At 43.9% G+C, this 24132-nt stretch overlaps 3 protein-coding genes and 1 non-coding gene across 5 annotated transcripts; 3 read left to right on the top strand and 1 right to left on the bottom strand.

Moving 5' to 3' along the window:
* Window positions 1–42: 42 nt before the first annotated feature.
* On the top strand, window positions 43–4245 carry LOC119174312 (sulfotransferase 1C2). Of its 2 annotated transcripts, none has more exons than XM_075895792.1 (2): window positions 43–173; window positions 3134–4245. In XM_075895792.1, exon 2 carries the CDS (start codon window positions 3169–3171, stop codon window positions 4123–4125), a length of 957 nt encoding a protein of 318 aa, XP_075751907.1. In that variant the 5' UTR covers window positions 43–173; window positions 3134–3168; the 3' UTR covers window positions 4126–4245. The 2 variants fall into 2 exon arrangements, with proteins under 2 accessions (XP_075751907.1, XP_037281060.2); XM_037425163.2 differs by having other exon boundaries at window positions 123–1530.
* A 2603-nt stretch (window positions 4246–6848) lies between these two features.
* Window positions 6849–10479, top strand: LOC119173787 (sulfotransferase 2A2-like). Its single transcript, XM_075894360.1, has 2 exons — window positions 6849–7361; window positions 9413–10479. Exons 1-2 carry the CDS (start codon window positions 7304–7306, stop codon window positions 10375–10377), a joined length of 1023 nt encoding a protein of 340 aa, XP_075750475.1. The 5' UTR covers window positions 6849–7303; the 3' UTR covers window positions 10378–10479.
* A 1605-nt stretch (window positions 10480–12084) lies between these two features.
* Window positions 12085–18530, top strand: LOC119174314 (sulfotransferase 1C4). The gene is made up of 2 exons (XM_037425164.2): window positions 12085–12437; window positions 16625–18530. The coding sequence occupies exons 1-2, from the start codon at window positions 12395–12397 to the stop codon at window positions 17614–17616; spliced, it is 1035 nt and encodes a 344-aa protein (XP_037281061.2). The 5' UTR covers window positions 12085–12394; the 3' UTR covers window positions 17617–18530.
* Window positions 18531–23912: 5382 nt separating this feature from the next.
* On the bottom strand, window positions 23913–23984 carry TRNAT-CGU (transfer RNA threonine (anticodon CGU)). The gene has a single exon. It is a non-coding gene; the product is annotated as a tRNA-Thr (tRNA).
* Between the last annotated feature and the right edge of the window lie 148 nt (window positions 23985–24132).

Raw genomic sequence — 24132 nt, 5'->3', positions numbered from 1 at the left:
TTGGCTCATTCAAGACCTAATGCAATTGTTGCTTTAAAATGCTTTTTTTTAATGTCTCACTTCTCCACCCTTCCCGACACCTGCCTGGCTTTTTGCTCTGTTACGTTGATGAAAGCGCTGGCATTCCCTTTCCCTCGGTGACCATATGTGGCAGTCGCCCTATGCATGGTAAGGTGAGTCTCCCAGAAACTCATAAAAATGATTGAAATCAATCAGTCAATTAATCAATCAACCAATCAATCACTCAATTAATCAAGTGACTTAGTTCAGGAACAAAGATTATAACATTTGCCGGTTTAAGTTGACTTCATCATCGCATATTTTTTGTTCGCTGTTTGAAATTGATTTAAGCTAAAGAAATGTAACATGGTTTTAAACAACACAAACTTTATTCCTTTAGATGCCTTCAACTCGTATTCCAATATCGACACCAGGGATTGAACCGACTATTTGGGCAACAGATGACACGGTGCACCAACGAGAAAAAGCTGAAGGGAAATTCTGATGCCGTTTGTATGATTGATGATTGTATGATGATGATAATACCTTTGATGATTGATATGTGAGGTTTAACGTCCCAAAACCACCATATGATTAGGAGAGACATCGTAGTGAAGGACTCTGGAAATTTAAACCACCTGGGGTTTTTTAACGTTCACCCAAATCTGAGCACACGGGCCTAGAACATTTACGCCTCCTTCGGAAATTCAGCCGCCGCAGCCGGGATTTGATACCACGACCTGCGGGTCACAGCCGAGTACCTTAACCACTATACCACCGCGGCGGGGCTTATAGTTACCTTTAAGAAACGAAACGAATGCGAATTTAAATTCCTAGTTTTGTATGCGTTATTTCAGTATTTTTAAAGGCTTTTCTTACTGGCACTTTAACTTATATTCCGAAAAAGATTGAAGTGTCTCATCTGAATCAGTGAAGCACAGTTATTGCACTATTTATGTTGTGAGTACGTTGTTATTCTCTTCATATCAAATTCAGTAACCGATAAATTTAACAAATTCATATAATAAATCATGGCCAGTCTCTCTAAATGGTATGAGCCATGTTAGAGGTCACAAGAACGACAACAAGGAAAGGAGCAACACACAGCTATGTTATTCCTTTTTGTCGGATAAGCTGTCCCTTTATTTTTATTTTTGTGCCACGCAGGTTTAAGAATGACAAACCAACTTGCCCAGTCCTAAAACATCACCAGACCACCCAGGTAGCACGCAAAGTCAACTCGCCGATTGTCGTACGTGTTCACAATCGGCCCATAAAAAGGTCAAGTTATCGCTGATAGCACGCCTTTACAAAGGAGTCATTCATTACACCTACCCTGATAGCCGCAAAATGGAGCGCATTGTTGACATAGACTGATTAGATCGCACCAAGTGAGCGTTTAATACCACAAGGTGGAAGCTGCACAATTGGAGACATATTCGCTCCATACGAAAGGTTGGCACTTTCCACCGGCGTCTTCTCAGCCGCGCCACGTCACCAACGCTATGCAAGCGACGCAGGAACACGATGGTAAGCTTTAGTGTAAGCCACGTCGGGGCAACTTGAGTGTTTTGTCATATATAACGGAAGTGCCGAAAAACAATAAGGTCGTTCAGATGAAGGTTCGAATTTCCAACCATCGTAAGTTGATTTAAGATGTGCACCACGGGTCTTAATAACTCGAGCGTAAAGTTTAGCCACAGTGCATATATATACACCACAGTTAGTGCATGTATCTGAATGTCCATGGCACTAAGTTAGGAAGACAAGTAGAATAAACTGAAGAATTGCCGCTGTATATTTTTTATCCTTTCTAGCTCATTTTATGATCTAGCGCGCAACTTGAGACTAAGACTGATTGAGAGCTGACGAATGCAGGCGCCTGTGTTTGTCTAATGCCACTCAGTACTTGCCTTAAGTTGTTGTTTTGTTGTCTTCTCCATTACCTTCTTGATCGATGCCTTCAGTTCACACAGAGCTACAAAAACTGTCAATAATTATTTCGGCTAGCATGGCTTCTAAATAAAAAGAAATTTATATTCGATAACGCGTTTACACAGCATAATACTCCTTTGTAATTCTCATTTTACGTAAACTCCACATAATTTCAAGAGCTGTGCGTTTGCGTTATGGATTTTTAATGAATATGTCAGCTCCGAAGTGTCGGTGGCGAACTCTCGGCCCCCATGCATTATAGTCAGCTGGCGTGCACAGTTCTAATCGCAGCGTAAGACTGGCGCTGACATACTAACGCTGGTTACTGCACCGGCTGTCCCGAAAGGCAAACACTGAGGATTACCTTTCAAAGAATATTTAAAGCAAACTGCGGTGTCTTCCAAAGTTCTGCTTCTACTGCACCTGTAGATAGGACGACAGCAGTGTTATTTTTGTTCTGACCAATTTTTGTGCATACACGAAAGCCGGTGGCCGTGACAAAAATGTATACTTGAAGATTCAGCTGTAAACCTTATTGTTTTTCCATAGCCTATTAGCTATAACATCTATCGTAGAAGAAAAGTGAGAGTGATAGATATCTTGCTGCTAAGAATCGGGCTTCAAGTTCAATAGCACGTGGTGGCCGTATATTACTGAGGGGCAAAACGCGGGAGGAGTTGGATGAAACTTCATTTTGAGAATCCGGTGACCTCGATGGTGCGGATACCCCGCCTTGTCATCAACCAGGAGTGCTTGGGTCCCGGCGTCATCATGTAGCTAGACGCACGTATTTGGCAACCTGGCCGGAGAAACTATTTCGCATCGTGTCACTGCAGCATGCTTCATAATCAGATTACAGATTTGGCTCGTAAACTATGAAAATCGTCTTTTAGCTAATGCCCGGAGAAGTAATTCTTGCGTGCCGAGAACCCAACCTCTATTGGAACCTTTCGTAAGCCCCACCTGTTCGTTCTCCTTGTTTCAGTAAGGTCGTTTCGTAAATATCACGCAAAAATATGCCGGATATAAAGAAAATAGTTATATTATATATAGGTAAAAAAACCTTATGAATCGTTGGAAAGGTACACAAAATTTAGGTAAGAGCGCCAAAATGTTGCTTTTAAATGAGTATTCCTCATTAGGAAGTCTGAACATGCAGAAGAAAAATGATTTTTTTTTAATTTTCCACTTTGTTCAGGATTCAAAACAAGCACCAGAAAACAGCCTAACCTGATGATGGTGAGGGGTACTCCCTTTGCGGGGTATTTCTATCGCGAGTACATCGAGTCTGCTATGGATTACGTTCACCGCAAGGACGACCTCTTCATCGTCACCTACGTCAAATGCGGCACTACATGGATGCAGCACATCGTGTACCTTATCCAGAACGATGGAGTGCCTCCAGCTAACGCCGTAGAGTTCTACAAGGCTTCGCCATTCATCGAGATCTGCGGTGCCGACTGCATGCAGTGGGTCAAGAGACCCGGTGCCGTCAAGACCCATCTACCGCTGCACCAGATGCGCTGCTCCCCCGAGGCTAAGTACATCGTCGTTATAAGGAACCCATTCGACGTCCTGGTGTCAATGCACCACTTCTGGTTCATGATATCCGCCTACGAGTACGAGGGCGACTTCGACGACTCGTTCGAGAATTTTATGAACAATTACATGGAGAGTGGAGATTACTTCGCCTTTTACAGGGACTGGTACGAACGTAGTGCTGATCCTAACGTGCTATTCGTTGTCTACGAAGACATGAAGAAAGACCCTGAGGCAGCCGTACTCAAGGTCGCAAGGTTCCTAGGGCCTGAGTATGAGCAACGCCTGCTGGCTAATGACGGAAACATTCTGAAGGACGTGATCAAGTACAGCAGCGTCGATGAGATGAAGAAGTACACCAACGATATGATACACGACTTCTATGCGACCGATTTCGCGTTTCAGGGAGAGCAGTACTCTGGCCTGCGTAAGTTTCACGAAGTCGTCCACAACGCGCGTAGTCGTGAAGACGGACCTGCTGCATCTGCGGACAAGATATACTACGTCCGCAAAGGCATGGTCGGAGACTGGAAGAACTATTTTTCTCCGGAACAAGAGAAAAGGCTAAAGGAAAGGTTTCAAAAGGAAACGCGGGGATCCGGAATCGCTAACTTGTGGCCGGATATGGGATTCCATGAAAGAAAGGAGTGACTTGACGGCAACAACCAAGAATATAGCCAAATAATTGTGCTAGTGTCGCTTCTGTAGTGCTGACATAGAGTCAACGTCACTTATCGTATGTAACAGAAATGCAATGCGTTTGGATATGTTTCCCATTCTCCTGTGTGCATTTCTTTTCACCTCAAAGTAACCAAGACTCAAGTGCCTCCGTCGTGCCCCGTCACTCCTTCTACAAAGCGGCTTATTAAGCTGGACATACGTCCTATAACACGTTCATAGGGTAAGTTGAGCCAGACACTTGCGAAGTCACACTATCAGCATTCTATTGGACACTGCATGAACTTCGTCTTCTCTGTCGATCAATCGGTCAATCAATCAATCAATTAAATTTTATTTTCCTGAACAGAAAATGCATACACAGAGGTTATTCTGATCGACAGCCTAAAGTGGTCAGTGGCTGGTTCAATAAAAAAAATGCAAGAAGGTGCGCATGTATACAGGTAAGCAAAGAGCTAACAAAAATGCATACATGTTTATGCAAGTATAGATTTATTCTTGAAATACCGGAAATAACTAAGGAATAGTTTAACAACTGGCCCAACGGTACAGGCAGCTGCTACAATTGTCTACAATGGAAGATTTTATTTGGCCATTACAGTTGCAAAATGGGGTGCATAACAATGTTTTCTTCTACTTGCGGTTTAAATACAAGTGCAAGAACCACGGTGATGAAAATTATTGCGAAGCTAGCCTGCCGTCACCTGCTTAGGCCTGTTCACGGTGACCTTGCTTCACAGTCAAACGCTAAGACATAGATCAGAATCAGGTGTAGTTAAAAAACTTAAAACCTCAGAGTTTCAGCTTTGTTATTTATGGCAGTCTTTTATTTCGCCGTTAGGACACATGAGGTGCACAAGTGGGTGGCATATGCTCTGACGTAAGAAAGCTTTTTCCTAGTGACTCCTTAAGTGTATTACGCAGAAGCATTTTACTCATTGCAAGGTAGCAGCGATAAGAAAATGAGTCGAAGATGCCTGAGCTTCGATTCAGGAGTTGAACGCGACGGCATAATCAGGCCTTCTCAATCAGTGGCCCAATCACTCCTCACTGTGTGCATCAGCAATGCCGAAAAAAAAAAAAAAACGCCTGTTCGAGTAATGTTGGTTTTTTAAAAGTACCCTATAATCCCTACGTGGGACCAGCGAAGTGGCACGAGGCCTCCCCTGCGTCTCCTGTTAATATTTTTTGTGCACCACTTCACTAAGTGTATTCTTCCGTCATGGCAAGAAAAGTTCGTGTTCCGTAAAATCACCTGCGTATAACGCAACGTTGCGAATCTGCAAAAAATCTTTGAGTTAAACTACGTGCGCATAAAATAAAGCACATTACTGCGGTGAAGTTTTTTTTTTTCTTTCAGAATTGCCGGACAGTACCTCCTTCGGAGCATATTTCAGGAAAAACTTCCATTGATCAGTTTTACGGTGGCTTTTAGAGCAGTTTTTGACACAGATTCATGTGCCCTCGTTAAATAATTTCAGTTGTTGTACAAACAATATCGAGCCATTCATGCGTATGTGCAGCTATCTATGAACTATTTGCGGGTAGGGAGAAATAAACATTATTAGAAAGAAATGAGAGTCTTCACAGTGGGCAGTCTTCTTAGTCCGCAAAACTGCAGACTCTAATCATCTCCCTGCTCAGGTCGACCTAGCTGCGGTGCAGGCCTCCCAGCTAGGCTTCCCTCTGTGCTCGGGCCTAACCTATTGCATTGCTGCAAGGCACCACTATTGTTTCAAGCTACAATATAAATTAAGTTAAGCGAGATTAGTATATCGAACACTATAAAAGCACGCCATTTTTACCTCTCCCGGCTCAGCCCCCCTGAAACACGTATTTCTACGCCTTCGTTGACTCACGGCAGCTGGGATATAAAAAAAGCCGTGATTTAGTTTGTTTTCTAGATAAGGTAATGTTTTTTTAGATAGGGTAAGGCGGGAACAACGCGCCACAAAGGTAAAGCATTATCCGCCTGCTTCGGCGTGATCCATGACGTAAGTTTGGGTCGGGCAAACCACAATGAAGGTTTGACAGAATGGTGTGACGTTCTGTAGCCCCTGCTAAGCGGTAGCTTCCTCTGCACTTTTCGAGCGTAAGGCACGAAAGCGTTGCATGAGCGGCCCGCAATGCAGAAGTCCTACAGGGCACGGCCTCGAGACACGGAGAAAACCTCACAAAAAGCTTGGAAAATATTGTGAATTCTCGTTATACATAATTACGTGACTGCTGCGCTGAATGAAAATTTCGCCTAGTTTCGTTTCTCAGTAGGCAGCCGAGAAGGACCACTGCCCAAGTGTGTGCGGGGAGTGGGGGGGGGGGGGGGGGGGGGGGCTGGCGCTCCGTTTGCTCTTTTGGGAGATACGCCTATGGGTTTACCTGAGCCTTTTGACGTAAATTCAAACGAACGAGACCTCTGACGTCTTTAAAAAACTTTTTGTGGAGATAAAACATTGCAACATAAAGCTAAGCGTCTGCGTTCTTGAAATGTCAAAACTCTGTTATTTCTCTAAAAAAACATAACGAATGCTTGCATAGCTTTATATGGCGCTTGACGACGAAAGCACTGCCGAACACCGATGTTTAAGTTTAGCGCTGGACCGGCAACTCTGAGAGTTCGCAATGCTGAAAAATATAGGGGAAGTAGTTTTTTTTTTTTTATCAGCGCTTGATTTATGTGCGCAAATTATGTGAAACTCGACAGTCAATGAGTAACTATATACGACTCAGGAAGCAAACACGGGGGCATCAAAAGTGCCGCATGCCACGCGTGTGCATGATGAATATTAATTTGAATACTTTCATTCAGAGGTGAAAACGTAACTCAGATGTGTAGTCTGGAATCAGACCCGTGGTCTCGCTCTGCACACAAAGTCGCAATCTTTGAACCGTCCTGTCGAAAGAAGCGAATGGTATCTTCACACATGCCGATGACAAACGCAAGCCGAGACACTTTATCTCTGATGGCCCGGAATTCCAACACGGTCACCGATTACGTCTTACGCTGACAGCCACGAAGAAAAGTGCGTGGCTCACTTCAGCCCATAACATTGGCGTGATTAGTTTGGTCTGGGCAGCGCACGAGTGGCGTGAGGGGTCAGTCACATAGTCAGAGGTATTGTCGCTCCCGAATAATAAGTGTCACGTGAGGCCGATGTCTTCTAAGCCAAGTCACGTCGTTGACGAGATGCACAGGACACGCGACAGAGAAGGTAAGTGCTAATAAAAATACCCCTCAAAATATACATGCGTGTAGCACGGTATACAGCGACCAAACAATATTTTTCTATAATAGAAGAGAAAAAATGAAAACTAAAGCAAATTATATAAGTTGTTTCTCATTTAAGTTTAGTATTGCAGAATACAGAAGATTTTGCTATGACCCAAGCAAAGTGTGACGCCATGGAAATTGGCGTAGAGCTCCCAAAGTGTGGTATTCTCAAACATAGAGTTAGTACAGACTACGGTGGAAGAGCTCCCCATAGCATAGAAGTTCCAATAAATACACTAAGGGGGACTCTAGAGTTAGGGTCCATGGAAGCTACTACTACAGTGTACCGCTATACGCACGCTGCTTCAGCGTGCATGGGGATGATGGGTAGTACACAAATTCATATCTTCAAGCTTTCGGCTCCGTTCAGCTTCGCGTGGCTTGGAACTGCTTTGCCACGAAACGACAAGCAGCAAAGGTTAAATAGTTGCACTTCACCGCTTTAACCTTGCCGGTTCACTAATTCAAATCGGGGGACGAAGCTCAAAAAGGTCCTTCTAGTACTTGTAACAAAATCCAAAACACGGGAATAAAAAAGCATCAAGTGCGTTCGAAGCGTGCAAGCACGAAGCCAAGGCGAATTTGTGTATTACTCATCATTCGTATTGTGGCTGAACGATCGCAGTGTCAGCGTCTCTTCTAGTTAATTTTAGGAAACTCTATGCTCCATAGGGACCATGCATTAGAGATTTTTCCCTCTCAAGAACCACTATGAGTCTACAGCCCCAAGGGCACCACCATTACCGCCATTTCGCTACCGTATAAAGGAGCACTATACCACCTCTTTAGACGAGTGCTGGGCTCTACGTGGGTGTTCAGTTTTCATCGTAATTAATGGAAGTGAGCTGACGTCGTGCAGTGTTCTAAGTACGCGTGAATAGAAAGTGCAGACGACGGCACACTGCGACGCACGGTTCAGTCAGGAGACGCGCCATCGACGGCGATTTCGAACTCAAGGGGGTATGGCGGCGCCATCTAGCATAAGTGCGCGCAAGCCTATCATGCTACGCCGCGAACCAAGCACAAATTGCTGAAATAGCCTTGGATTTTACCTGAAACTTTTCTAAAAAAACACTAAGCACTGCACGCACATTTTAGTTGATCAAAATGTCCATGTTTTATTTATAATACTAAAATTATAAACTGCTTATTTTAGCCAACATCTAAATAATTGTGCCCCGCCGCGTTGGTCTAGGGGCTAAGGTACTACGCTGCTGACCAGCAAGTCGCGGGATCGTTTCCCGGCTGCGGCAGCTGCATTTCCGATAGAAGTGGAAATCTTGTAGGCCCGTGTGCTCAGATTTGGGTAAACGTTAAAGAATCCCAGGAGGTTAAAATGTCCGGAGCCCTTCACAACGGCGTCTCTCATAATCATATGGTGGTTTTGGGAAGTTAAACCCACATATCAATCAATCAAATCTAAATAATTGAAAATGTAACTATGACAATGGCACAATAATGGCGGTGTTCTTGCGGTCAGCGCTCTTGAGGCCCAACTTTTCCTTTACAGTCTGTACTGACCATATATGCTCTTAAACGAGGAAGCCAAACAAAGACTCATTAGAGCTTGATTTCTATAGATATCATGGTCTAAACTTTCAAAAGCGCCTGCTTAGCCTCTTTTCAAGCGAGTAAAGGTTTCTCTTAAGATATCCTGCGTCAGCGTGGTGGGTAATATGTCGCGCTTGGTACATGTGTCCTAACTCCAGTCACGGCTGCCGCATTGAAACCGGACTCCAAAGCAAGAACACTTGTGCATTAGATTTTGCTGCGCGTTCAATCAACCTCTGTCGTATGCCTGACAATTAGCTTGCGATCTTCGCGCGTAAGATTACAGAAAACTTTCTTTCAATTTAGCGTTAATTAGTAAAGATATAATTTCAGCAGCACGGAGAAGTCCACCTCAAAATTAGAGCAAGCTAAATGCTTATTAGTCACTAAGGAAGCATTAACTTATTGCAGTAATCTAATCTGTCGTACCTGTTACCCCAGTGCTACAGGCAAGCAACAGAAAGAAGCCCTACATGATGGTTGTCAGGGGTACTCCATTTGCGGGCTACTTTCATCGCGAGTACATCGAGTCTGCCATGGACTACGTTCATCGCAAGGGTGACATCTTCATAGTCACCTACGTCAAGTGTGGGACCACATGGATGCAGCACATCGTGTACCTCATCCAAAACGATGGCGTACCTCCAGAAAATGCTGTAAAATTCTACAGGGCGTCGCCGTTCATCGAGGTCTGTGGAGCTGAATGCATGCAATGGGTAAAAACACCCGGTGCCGTCAAGACCCATCTACCGCTGCACCAGATACGCTACTCTCCCGAGGCCAAATACATCGTCGTCATAAGGAATCCATTCGATGTCGTGGTGTCGATGCACCACTTCTGGTACATGATATCAGCGTACGGTTACGAGGGTGACTTCGACGACTCCTTCGAAAACTTCATGGACAATTACATCGAGAGCGGGGACTACTTTTCCTTTTACAGAGACTGGTACAAACGCAGCGCTGATCCTAACGTACTCTTCGTTGTCTACGAAGACATGAAGAAAGACCCTGAGGCAGCCATACTCAAGGTCGCAAGGTTCCTCGGACCTGAGTACGAGCAACGATTGCTGGCCAATGACCGAAAGATTCTCAAGGACGTGATTAAGTACAGCAGCGTCGACGAGATGAAGAAGTACACCAACGATATGATACACAAGTTCTACGCAGCGGATTTCGCGTTCCAAGGACAGGAGTATGGAGGTCTACGTAAGCTACACGAAGTCGTGCACAATGGGTCTGCCACCTCCGCCGACAAGATAACTTACGTCCGCAAGGGCATGGTCGGAGACTGGAAGAATTACTTTTCTCCAGAACAGGCGAAGAGGCTGAAGGAGAGATTTCGGCAGGAAACGAACGGCTCTGGTATGGCTCTTTTGTGGCCTGATATGGGATTACACGAGTGAGAGGATGGAGGTGCATGATTCCAGTGTTAAGTCTGTCGCAAGATACCGTGTCCTAGCATCACAGCTGTCGTGTAGGCAAACAAAAATGGACTTTACTTTTCATTTTTTGTGACTGCTTCTGTGTCGTTTCCTGAGCGGTGGCTCAATCAAATCTACATTTCACTGCTAAGACGACACTGAATCAATTTCGTAAAGCTTTTCAAGGATGCTCAAATTTTGCACTCGTGTTGTTCATAACCTCTCTATGTGTGAACACACTTCTGAGCACTTTTAGCAAGATAGTATTTTGCACATCAGGTATATATATAAAAATTAGTCTGAAAAACCATTTTTAGAATTCAAAAATGACCACTAGAACTTATTTCGACGTATGCCAATGTCACAACCAACTACACGTTAAGACCTATAGGGACCGTGATAAAGCGGAAGAACACAATTAACTATGGAAACCAATATTACAATGACAAATTGCTAATCTCCTCATTGACGAATACGCGTTATTTAAATATTATAGAACGTTTGCTCTGTCAACATTAGGAAAAAGTCAAAACAACACTTTCCGGAAAATATTTTGTTTTGTTCAATTGCTACATCCTGTGATTGATGTTCTTCTCAGTTATTCATTTGCTACTGTGTTCTCAAAAATATACCGCTTTTATCATTTAAAAACAGTGCATCTATACTTCTTTGTTTATTGTTTGTACTTATTTGGTCTATACATTTTTTTCTTAGGTTGTACTGAATATGTACATTAGTAATTGCGCCATTTAGGTAGTACGTGTCCGCATATGTATATAGATATGAGCGTGGGTGTTCTTTTTCCTTTCTTTCGTGCAGTTGGGCGCGGTTGTCTGCTGTACTCGTGGTGCTAGTAGCTTAGTCAGGCGGGCGTTAACATGCCTTTTGCTCCAGCACTATAACGATTGATGTATCATGTATTGCCAGAACTGTAAGTAAACTTCAAACAATTGACCAACCGAGAAGTATCACATCCCATTCCACCAACTTCATATGTTTCTCTGTATTGATTGCAGAAATTCCACATATTTTCTACATTGCTGCCTTATATTTCCGTAACTATTTTCCGGAAACATAGGAAATTACTGAGATGAAAAATAATGAACCATTTCACAAGTGTAACCAGGTATCGTAAGTTCTTCCACTAACGGTCCAATAAGCGTCCTGACCCCACCGCCCAGTTGAAGACACCGAGAAGGAATATCACGGCCGACAAGAAACGCCAATTATTCACAGCTCTCTTGACACGAGACTTCTTGTTTCAATGACACCTGAAATTATTCACTGCCATTCTACGTAACCGCTTATATATTATCAAGAAAACCGTGTCACGGGCACTTTAAGGTGTAAGATCAACGAATCGTAGGTAGGCTGCGTTAGCCTATTCGATGGAAAGTAGTCCGTCTTGGGCTGAAGCACTCCTATAACCAAACTACTATTCCCAGTGGAGCAAGAATGAGACGGTGGTCACTCGAAAGTATTAACATACCAACGCGTTCAAAGGAAAAACACGGCGCACCTGCGTCAACAAACACAAGTTTCCTTCTTCGATTGGCCATCGACTCTACCAAGAAAATAAAATCACTTCCTTGTAGGCAATACACTCCACGCGCTGATGCAACTCGTGGCAGTTTCTCGTTAGCTGAGGTCACACCAGTGCCGTACGAATCCCTCACACTCCCCGCTCACTCTCCTCCGATATCTACCACACAATCCGCTAGGCATTCTGAGCGAAGAGCAATGCAGAGCCAATCATCGGCCTATATCACCGCAAGCATAGCCAAAGTGTTTTTCTTTCGCTGATCATTGTTTTCCCTGTGTCCTATTAGTCATCCGTTGGTCCAATCTACCTGTGACGACACGTGTGTATGCCCTCAGCAGATTAGGGACCCCAACCCCCCCTCCCAGTGTCTGATACGCTCAGCTGCGCACTCACAACAAAGAAGGAACACCACTAGGAGAGCATACTGTTTTTTCGTCAGCCAATACAATAACAAACATGCCTCAAGCCAAAGCCACCGACGACACTCTAGCGATGCAAGGTGAGAATTTTTATATGTGTATTTAACTCGTTTGTGCGGCCTTGTTTTTTCTTCAAATTTTATTGAAACAGCATCGCTACAGGCAAGCCAGTCGTAAAGATCTGTCGTTGGCTCTGTCTTGCAGTTTTGTGGGGACATAGCTTAGTAAAACTAGGCTACGCTGAGCTACTAGCTTATGACAGAACGTGTGTTACTTCTTGCGAACCTTCCAGATTCATAGTTTGAATTTCCACTGTCTTACATTTAACGAACAAAAGTATCTTGCAAGGTAACGAAATCGGCTATAAGTGATATAAAACCTGCAGAGAGCGCAAACAGTCACTGAGCGCAGCCATTTCTTGTTAACAGGTGATGGCACAGGATGTGCACCCGTTTCTATATATATATATAGATGATCAGAGTTTCTTCCGGCTACCGTAATAAAAGTTATAAACTTCGAGAATAGTGCAGTATAGTAAACAAAACAATAAAATACTTATTTAATCCTAACAGTTTCGGCTGGTGGACCAGCCTTCTTCGGAGGATCTAAGTGAAATGGTACAAGTTCCCGTAGCAGAGGGTCAGCCTCACAGTTTGAAGACCCTCGAAAAAAAAAAAAAAACCGATGCAAACGGGCGAACGAGGTAGCAACAGACAACAAGAAGCAGAAGGAGGAGAGAAACTAGAAAGGAGCGACGGAGAGCCGCCGGAAACGAGCGTCGCTCCGTCCCTCCGTCGCTCCTTTCTAGTTTCTCTCCTCCTTCTGCTTCTTGTTGTCTGTTGCTACCTCGTTCGCCCGTTTGCATCGGTTTTTTTTTTTTTCGAGGGTCTTCAAACTGTGAGGCTGACCCTCTGCTACGGGAACTTGTACCATTTCACTTAGATCCTCCGAAGAAGGCTGGTCCACCAGCCGAAACTGTTAGGATTAAATAAGTATTTTATTGTTTTGTTTACTATACTGCACTATTCTCGAAGTTTATATATATATATATATATATATATGGTGGGGTGATATTCAATGGATCCGGTGGAAAATGCAGTATAAAAAGAGGTCGACAAACGTGCGAAATAACACTAGTTTTACTAACGTTTCGGCAGGTGGGCCTGCCTTCGTCGGAGTGAATCAGGACATTCACTCCGACGAAGGCAGGCCCACCTGCCGAAACGTTAGTAAAACTAGTGTTTTTTCGCACGTTTGTCGACCTCTTTTTATACTATATATATATATATATATATATATATATATATGTATATATATATATATATATATATATATATATATATATATATATATATATATATATATATATATATATATATATATATATATATATATATATATATATATATATATATATATATATATATATATATATATATATATATATATATATATATATATATATATATATGTGTGTGTGTGTGTGTGTGTGTGTGTGTGTGTGTGTGTGTGTAAGTGTGTGTTTGTGAAATCTAGCAGACAATAATGCCAAGTAAAGTATGGGATAGGGGAGGTTATTAGACCGAATTGTAAGGTAAACGTGAAGAAACAAAAGTGCATGAAAAGATAACTTGTCGTGGGGGCAGTAACCGAACCTGCGATGAATAACGCGTTCGATGCTTCATTCGAAGGTCGCAGGTTTGGTGCCTGCCACGGCAAGCTATCTTTTCACCCACTTTTCTTTTTCACGTTTACCTCACAATTCGGTCTAATAACCTCCCCAATACTTTCCTTGGCATTATTGTCTGTTAGATTTTATATTTATTGTGTCAAAACATGGAAAAACGAGCCCTTAAGTATACACTTTTTTCTTATATATATATATATATATATATATATATATATATATATATATATATATATATATATATATATATATATATATATATATATATATATATATATATATATATATATATATATATATATATATATATATATATATATATATAGAAACGGGTGCTCTAGCGCACTCCCTTCCGATTGTAACTTTATCATTCAAAAATATGTTAATCTTCATGCGTGTCATATCAGGTCTTAATAAGAGAAATCCGAAATTGACTTCGGGCTCTATTAGCGCTTCAACTTCGCACTTCTCGCCTCCATACTCCAGGCATATACTTCCACCCATCTGTTACTACAGTGCCTCCGCCTGTCAGTCACCGCGGAATTTGCGATATGACCAGAAATAGCAATGTTTTTGAAGTCGGCGTAGAATGCTTTCTCCCGCCTTATGGAGACTGTGCTCTACATATTTTTATGTCTGAGCAGCGGTGGTTGAGTGGTCCTTTACGTGGGTCTCACATCAGGTACCCAATGAATGAGTGCTCGGGCTGTCACGTCAGCGTCCTTGTTCTTTCCAAGTCGATGATGACCTGTGGGGCGTACCAAACGCTTTAGAGTGATGACAGAGACCCTCATGCTCGAGTGCAGAACTTTGTAATGTTTCTGTGCGCACCTTAGACAGATAATATTGCAACCAGTTAATTAGCCAATCCGTTAGTCAGGGTGTCCACACAGAGCGTTGTTTTTCAGCAGAGGGGTCACTGTTGCGAGGACATATCGTTGCTGGGAGCTTCCATCTTGCCAAATTGACAAAAGAACGAAAGGGGAAAAAAGCGACGAAACAGAGACCGCTAAGATCCGTTGACGTCGATCGCTTTGGAGTTACCAAAGGCACTCGCGCTGCACCGAGCTCCGCCTAAAAGTCGTTAAAGACAACTGTGGTTTGCTATAACGGCCATTGCGAATGCCTGCACACCAAAGGTGTTGTAGACTTTCGCACTTTGAAGGCCTATAACCTCTACACCGTTAAAACGGCTAAAGCGACTACATGAGACTTATTATGTGTCTCCAAGTCATCGCAATTTTTAGCGTGCAAATCTCATACCATGAGCTGCTTAAGATGCCATGACACGTAAAATAAATACTATGCGGAAAATCAAGTATGTGTACGTTCAGAAAGGGGGCATGTTGCAGCACGGCCTTAACAAATAACCGTATATAAATACTCGTACCTTATAGTGAAGCTTCATCCCTCATCAAAACAATGTGAACGTCTGAAATCTTGTCAACGTATTTCTGCTCACTGTGGTTAGCACGATTTTTTTCCTTCCTCAGCAATGAAACCAGTTGCCACGAATATTGATCGCATTGAATCCCGTGTCTTTTATTAAATCAGTTTAAGCGTTACAGCGCCTGTCCTAGGCCGAGTACGTCGGTAGAATATTAGACTTTATGTCATATACTTACGCTAATAGATCGCATTGTATTTTCTCAGTTTTTCTGCAGTTATTACTGGTGAAACGGGGTTTATTGGCGCAAGTAGTACTTGCACAGCAGGTCTAGTGATGCGGAAAGCGGGCGGCAGCAACGGACCCAGAAATCACAGCACTCGGGGCAAACGCTCGCGCTTGGCTCGTCTCGCAAAAGGCGTGACTCACTGCGGCACATAATCTTCTTCCTCTCTACACTGGCTACAGTTCCCTCCCCGAGATCCAAAAAAGCAGGCATATTTCAATGCATAGTTTGTCTGGTTTTACACGAAGGACTGCGAGGCTTCCAAAAGGTTGTCCGCGCCCCAACCACTACATGATTGTGGCCCGTTGCGGTGGAGCAGTGGATATATGGTGCTCGCTAGCAGACCCGAAGGCCGCAGGTTCGATCTCCGCTTCGGCGGTGGCATTTCGATGGAAACGAAATGGCAGAGGCCCGCGTTCTGTGTGATGTCACTGCACGTTAAAGAACACCAGACGGTCAACGTTTTCGGAGACTGCCACTAGGACGTCTTCAAAAATTATATTTTGGTGTTGAGACGTAACACCGCAGGTAGTATTATCACAGTACAATTATGATGAACGCCGTCGTGGGGGACAACTGATTAATATCGACCACCTATAGGGTAATTTCACGTGTGTCTACAGCAAAATTTCCAGAAAGTAACCACTTTCCCTTTTCTAGAGATTCAAAATATGCGCAAGGAACTTAGGACTGTCTCGCACAATGTTCTCCTAGACAACTGTTCGGCAGATGAGGAGGCTACCAAATGTTAACACTTCCCTCCTAATTTCTCGCGACTTCTGCAGCTCTACCGGCCCCTTCTGTTCTCGCGTGCAGCGCTGTTCTTTCTTTCATAAGAACATTTTTTTTAGCTTTGGTTATGTTCTGAATGACAACATCTGTTGTTTTTATTATTGCTTTCAAACAGGTGACCCAAACGTCACGATCAAGAAGCCAAGTCATCAGATCGTCAGAGGCACCCCGTTCGCCACAGCTTTCCGTCGCGAGTGCATAGAGTCGGCCATGGACTACGTGCACAGAGAAGGTGACCTGTTCATCGTCACTTACATGAAGTGCGGTACGACGTGGATGCAGCACATCGTCTACCTGATCCAGAACGGTGGCGTGCCTCCGGCGAACGCGGCTGACTTTCACGCTGCGTCCCCGTACTTCGAGGTCTGTGGCTCCGAATGCCTGCGCTGGGTATCGGGGAGACCCGGTTCCCTAAAGAGCCACCTACCACTGCACCAGACAGGCTACCGTCGGGAGGCGCGCTACATAGTCGTGATACGCAATCCTTTCGACACTGTCGTGTCCCTGCACCACTTCTGGCGCATGATCGCGTCGTACGGGTACGACGGGCACTTCGACGACTCCTTCGAAAACTTCATGGCGGGCACCGTCGACAGCGGGGACTACTTTGACTTCTACAAGGGTTGGTGCCGACGCATCGACGATCCCAACGTGCTATTTCTAGTATACGAAGGAATGAGGAAGAACCCTGAAGCAGCCGTTCTGAAAGTCGCGAAGTTTCTGGGACCCCGGTACCAGGAAAGCCTGCTTGCCGATGACGGCAAGGTGCTCAAGGACGTGCTAAAGTACAGCAGTTTCGAGGAGATGAAGAAGTACACAAACAGGATGATCTACGACTTCTACCGAGAAGAGTTCCCGTTTCGAGGCAAGGAGTACGACGGTCTGCGCTATCTACACGCAGTCGTTCGTGGTGGCTCCGGCTCAGCGCCTGCTGACGACTCCGGAAGTTCGGCCGACAAGATCGACTACGTGCGGAAGGGAGTGGTAGGAGACTGGAAGAACTATTTCTCCTCGGAGCAAGTCAGGCGTTTGAGCGAGAAGTGTCGTAGGGAAACACGCGACACAGTTATTGCCGACTTGTGGCCAGAGTTGAATATTGGCAGCTGAGAGAGATAATTATAGAGAAGGAAAGGGAAATCAACCAATCCCGGATAACCGGTTTGCTACCCTACACGTGGGAACAAGACGGGGCAGATCGAAAGAAGGCGAGGAAAGGAAGATGAGAGACAGAAGGATAGCACATCATACTGCATGTGCTTAAGCACCTGGTCAGTAAAACTCCATCAATATGGCCTAGAAATGTGACATTACTATCACAGCCAAAGTTATTCAATCATATAGATAGCGCAAGTGAGCAGACTGTCGCACCATCTATTGACAGGAAAACTAACTAAAACACGCAATATTCTGTGTTTTTGCATTCAGCAGGATTGTGAGCGCCACCGCATTCTGCCAAACAGCATGGCAGCGCCTATAACTTGTTCTTCGGCACGACCTCATCTATGTTCATAGGTGAGTTGGTGCCCAAGAGTGCTGAGCATGTTACTTTGACGCAGTGGTGGAGACGTGACAAAAGATAGAGGAGCTCCTTTTTCTCTTATTGTTCTGTCCTTTTTCACGTTTTCCGCATTGCGCTAGCAAGTAACGTGGCTATAGGTGGCGTGTTCTTGCGTTGAACGTGCTTTTTGTTATACTTACGTTGCGCAGAATCCGTCGCCGCTCAGTTTCATTGACCACACAGCGTAATGGACGGGGCAGTGAAGTCGGTAGTTTACCAGATTCATGTGTAGAGCCCACGATGTTTACATTCCGGCAAAATGACGAGTGGTAAGGCGTGAAGCAAGTGGGATGCAGTGTTGATCCAGGTGGATCGAAACTGTAGGTCTGTCAATGGCAGCAGACGACGTTGCCCGAGAAGCGAACGCTGGTGCCTTCGGAAAGACTCCACGAACATCGCACCTGAAAAGAAAGGAGCGCTTGCAGTGCTAGTTGCAAGTAAATAGGAATGTTCAATGTTCCCACTTTTTTGTCGTCGTACTTACATGATTTTATGGTATCACAGCCTGTGTTTTATTGGTTTCGGTATTACTGGAATGCGACCACTGCGCGCAAGGCAAAGCAGCCAACTCACGGTAAGTACTAATTGGTTGTGTTGTGCTTTAGTTCGAACTCCACCGTATCAGTGTCTTGTTTGTGCGACGGTCACTCACGTCGTGTTTGTGAGACACATCGTGAAACGCAGAGCGGAACGCTCGGAGGATTTGTCATCTCAAACTTCCCGCAAGCAATCTGTCTCGAGCGCACGCTTTCAAACGAGGAGTAACAAATAATGAGGGCGCCGCGTTAGAACCATAGAATGTAATGATAAAACTTTATTTCAGTCCTGCAGGACGCGCTTAGCGCGTAGCGGGCGTCTCCCATGTAGGGACCGATAGGTAGTATACCTGGCCGCCGCTTCGTGGGCCTGCTGGACGAACCATTGCTGGTCGGCGAGAAGTGAGCTCCTGAGGGACCATTTGTTTAAGGTAGAGTCGGGAGGAGTGTTTCTGCACTCCCAGAGCATATGTTCGCGTGTCGCCGTGTGTTCACACGAGGGGCATGTGTCACTTGGGTAAGCATCAGGATAATAAACGTGAAGCTTGGCAAGGTTTGTGTACGTGTGTGTCTGTAGTAGGCGTAGGGCTAGCGCCTGCGGTCTGTTAAGTTTTGGATGTAGGTGTGGACGAATGTGGTGTTCAAGGTAAAAGTGCTTTGTTATGTCGTTCTACGAAATGGCTGCATCCCGATTGGTCTCTAACTCGTGCACCATGGCGCGTAGCAGGTGCGTCCACTGCTAAAGGCTTAGAAACGCATTAAACGCATTAAGCGCACTAAAAACGAGAAAATACACGCTTTCGCAGGCTACGGCGCGCATGCTCCCAATTCAGACACTCTATAGATCTTCAATACCATGAGACTACAGCGCCGCCGCTACTGTCACCCGCCGGAGAATCAGCCGAGATACGGCGCAGCCGCCTCGTTCATTCCACTGCCACCTTCTAGTACACTGTAGACGTGCAAGCCAGCGCCATTGAGACGACAACGCCAGTGTTGCATGCGGCGTTGATAAGCCTATAAAAAGCGCACGCACTGGTGACGATCCAGTGTTTTGTATTGTCGCTCCCAGATGGCGCGACGGTCAGTTCACTCCCGACAGTCAGCAAGGTCGGCCAAGTGCATGTCCACTTTCGCAAATTAACTCATATGATTGAATAACTATGTATCAAATCCCCTGTCCTGGTCAGTTTTTTTTTTTTTTTGAAAAACCTCAGCAGTATTTCAGTCCCCTTCATCAGCAATATCTTTAGTCGACGACATGCTAAACGAATTTCACAGACATTTGTCTATTGTGAAGGCGCGCTATAGAGCGGACCGGACAATGGTGAAGGCTCTTCTTGTGCCTTGTAAATGTTCCATTATGGGTATTTCATGGTGAGTTATTCATTAATAAGCGTTCCACCCAGCGCGTTTATGTGGAACGTGCAGATACATCTTCTAAGACGTGTTTATGTGTGTTGTGGTCTTTTTTTGTGTGTGTGAGTGTGTGAGAAGATAAAGTGACCATAAAATGAAATTCAACGTACCAAATATTTAGTTCGGAACATGCGCTAAAAGACTAACAAAGCATTGTCGAAGGGCACGCAAGAAAGAGAGCCGCTGACGAAACACCACATCGTCATGAATTCTGACACCAGACCCATACGGCGAAATCCCCATCGCGTCGTCCGAAAGAAGCGTGAGGTAATTCAAACACAAGTGAAAACTTTGCTGCAAGATGGCGTTATTCGGCCATCTAACAGTTCTTTGGCAAGGCCTGTCGTACTCGCCAAAAAGAAGCACAGCAGATTGCGTTCCTGCGTCGACTACCAGCATCTCAATCAGATCACAAAAAAAGTACGTCAATCCTCTGCCACGTATTGATGATTCATTGAATATACTACGAAACACACGCTACTTTTCGTGAATGGCCTTGAAAAGCGAATACCGGCAAATTGAAGTGAATGAGAGAGATCGTGAGAAGCCCATCTTTGTCTTTTTATGAATTTCAGCTATTTTCTGTTTGTGTTCGGCGCCAGCAACATTTCAGCGTCGCGTCTGATGGGCACATTTACCGTCAGGAGTTAAGGGGCAAACGTGCTTGGTGTACCTTGTGGACGTGATTACCGTTTCTGCGACATTCGTGGAACACTTACAAAGGCTCGAAGCAGTTTTAGAAGCGATACGCTTGGCCGATCTTACACTAAAACCTGAAAAGTGCCACTTCGGCTTCCACAAACTTCAATTTCTCGGTCACGTCGTAAGCAGCCAATGGATCCGACTTGACCCCGATAAAATGGCTGCCGTGGCGAAATTCCTGGCTCCATCAGACAAAAATCAGTGCTAAGTATTTTTAGGACTCCTATTTGTTTTAGGCGCCTATTGCCGGTAGTGTATTGGTAGTTTTTCACGCATAGCATGGCACACAGCTCACCAGGAAAATATTTCCTTTTCCGTATTGTTAATTTTTGGGTACCGTTCTGTATTATTATTTTATTTTTCGCTGCAGAACTTTGTGATATGGAGTAGCCGAGGCAATAGGCTCCTCAACCTCTTCACAGCAAAACAGTTAAAACAGAACAGAACATACCCTTCACATAAGGCGAATACCAGCAGCGGGCACTTTAAGAGCTTCGTCAGCGCATACAAACACCTCCCGTGCTCGCCCTCTTCATTGAAGACGTGCCAACAATACTACTACATACGGACGCTAGTATAATGTTGGCATTAGAGCAATGCTCGTGCGGTCGCAGGACGACCACGAAAAGGAGATTGCCTACGCCAGCAGGTCACTCTCCAGAGCAGAAGTTCACTACACTACGACATAGAAAGAATGTCTCGCAATCGTATGGGCAGCCCTGAAGTTTCGTCCTTATTTGTACGGTCGGCCATTCATTGTTATCAGTTATCGCTACTCGCTCGGTTGGTTAGTCAACTTGAACGACTGATCTGGTCGTCTTGCTCACTGGAGTATTCGACTCTAAGAATTTGACTGTTGCCTACAAGCTGAGAAAACGGTGCATCGATGCCGACTGTCTTTCTCGGTCTCCTGTTGAGACGGCAGCCCGGAACTACGACGACGATGACACCACCTTTTTTGGGAATCGTGGACACTGCTGCCTTTTCTCAACAGCAGCGGGACGACGCGGAACTGTTACTACTCGTAAATCACCCAGAAGGACGAACGAATAGCGTGCCGAAGTTGTTTGCGAGAGGGCTGGCGTCGTACTGCCTCCATGACATCGGCAAAGCTTTTAACTAATCGGTGGAAGTAAGAACGGAGGCCAGAGAAACTGCGAACGCATCTAGCAATATCCATGTTGAAGTTGGCATTGTTATGCAACTGTGAACAACTGCTAATATAAGATATATGCGGCTGTTTAAAGTATGTGTGGGCGTGGATGTGTACATGCGTGCCTCTTTTTTTACACTTTACTGTACATGCTGAGCTGTAATACTGTCCATTCAACCTTTTACTTTGTAATCATTTCTTTTCTTTTGTACTCTTCTCAATTTGATATGTATATGTACATATAATTTGTACATATAAATAAATATATTGAGCGACCCTTCCTAACGTCTCGCGCAACAAAAAAAAAATACTTTCACCTTGCTTCCTCGTGCTTCGCATAATCTTGATTCCCAAGGCACGTGGGATCTGCTTTTTTTTTTTTTTGGCAACAAGCGAGCATTATTTTGTGAAACAACAGACACTTTCAAAAATGTGCTGAGGTATAGCCGGCATTCTCTTTTTTTTTTTTGTAGCTGTAGCTGAAGGCCTCGGTGCCTTTTATTGTAGCTAGGCTCGACAGCCTAGCTATAGTACGTGAACTAGTTCACTGAACGCTACAGCACAGGCTAACTAAAATAGAGAGCCTTAGTTGGTATAGCGGGAAACAGCAAGGTCAAGGGTCTAACGTTAGCGTTAGCTTTGCGTGTTCCAAACTGACCAGGGGCAGAATGTTAACGTAGCCTGAAGTTTAAGCACGAACGCTATTTCCGGAATGTAGCGTTCAATGATAACGCACGCAAGATATCATGTACGTAGTACAAGATGGCGGTGATTGTTGAAGCGAGAGCCGTTCACGTCAAACTTTATATATATATATATATATATATATATATATATATATATATATATATATATATACAAAAAACAAAAGTGATGCTGGGTCCGGGAAATATTATTCGTATAGGAAAGAAGACGCACGTACGAAGTTATTTTATTTGACGTTTCGGCCGTGGGTCCGGCCTTCATCAGAATACAGTTTATGGCACGAGTGCTGTTTATATACATGTGCATATCAGTAAGATACAAATGTCAAAACCGACATGAAAGGCTATATATGGGCATATATATATATATATATGCAAGTCACACAATTTAAAGAGCACCTAATCTACGAGTAAAAAGATATTGCTTCCATGCGCGAGCACGTTGTTTACAAATAAAAGATGAAACGCATAAAAGATAAAGCACATAACATGAAGAGTAGTCCGACCGGTAAACTACTCCGGTCGGACTACTCTTCATGTTATGTGCTTTATCTTTTATGCGTTTCATCTTTTATTTGTAAACAACGTGCTCGCGCATGGAAGCAATATCTTTTTACTCGTAGATTAGGTGCTCTTTAAATTGTGTGACTTGCATATATATATATATATATATGCCCATATATAGCCTTTCATGTCGGTTTTGACATTTGTATCTTACTGATATGCACATGTATATAAACAGCACTCGTGCCATAAACTGTATTCTGATGAAGGCCGGACCCACGGCCGAAACGTCAAATAAAATAACTTCGTACGTGCGTCTTCTTTCCTATACGAATATATATATATATATATATATGTATATATATATATGAGATCTAACAGACAGTAATGCCAAGGAATGTACAGGAGAAGTTATTAGAACCAATGGAATGTAAATAAGAAGAAAGAAAAGTGAATGAAAAAATAACCAGCCGTGCAATTTCCTGCTCACGGCTGGTTATTTTTCATCCACATGTCTTTCTTCTTATTTATATTCCATTGGTTCTAATAACTTCCCCTGTACATTTCTTGGCATTACTGTCTGTTAGATCTTATTATTATTGTGTTAAAACACGGAAAAACGAGCCCTTAGGTATACACTTCTTTCCCTTATATATATATATATATATATATATATATATATATATATATATATATATATATATATATATATATATATATATATATAATGAGATCTAACATACAATAATGCCAAGGACTGTATAGGGAACTCAATAGAACCAATGTAAAGTGAATAAGAAGAAAGAAAAGTGGGTGAAAAAATAACTTGCCATGAGCAGGAATCGAACCTACGACCTCCGAATTACGCGTTCGATGCTCTACCACTGAGCTATCACGGCGGCTATTCCCCCAGCCACTTTATTGGGTTTATATGTGAATTGAAACGTGGGAGTGTCCGTTAGATGTCATTATATTGTGTCAAAACACGGACAAACGAGCCCTTGGGTAAACATGATGATTTGTGGGGTTTAACGTCCCAAAACCACC

Source organism: Rhipicephalus microplus, chromosome 5 (assembly GCF_043290135.1).
Source record: "Rhipicephalus microplus isolate Deutch F79 chromosome 5, USDA_Rmic, whole genome shotgun sequence".
Classification (NCBI taxonomy): Eukaryota; Metazoa; Arthropoda; class Arachnida; order Ixodida; family Ixodidae; genus Rhipicephalus; species Rhipicephalus microplus.
The sequence above is the reverse complement of the archived record's forward strand: the minus strand, read 5'-3'. Positions and strand labels throughout refer to the sequence as shown.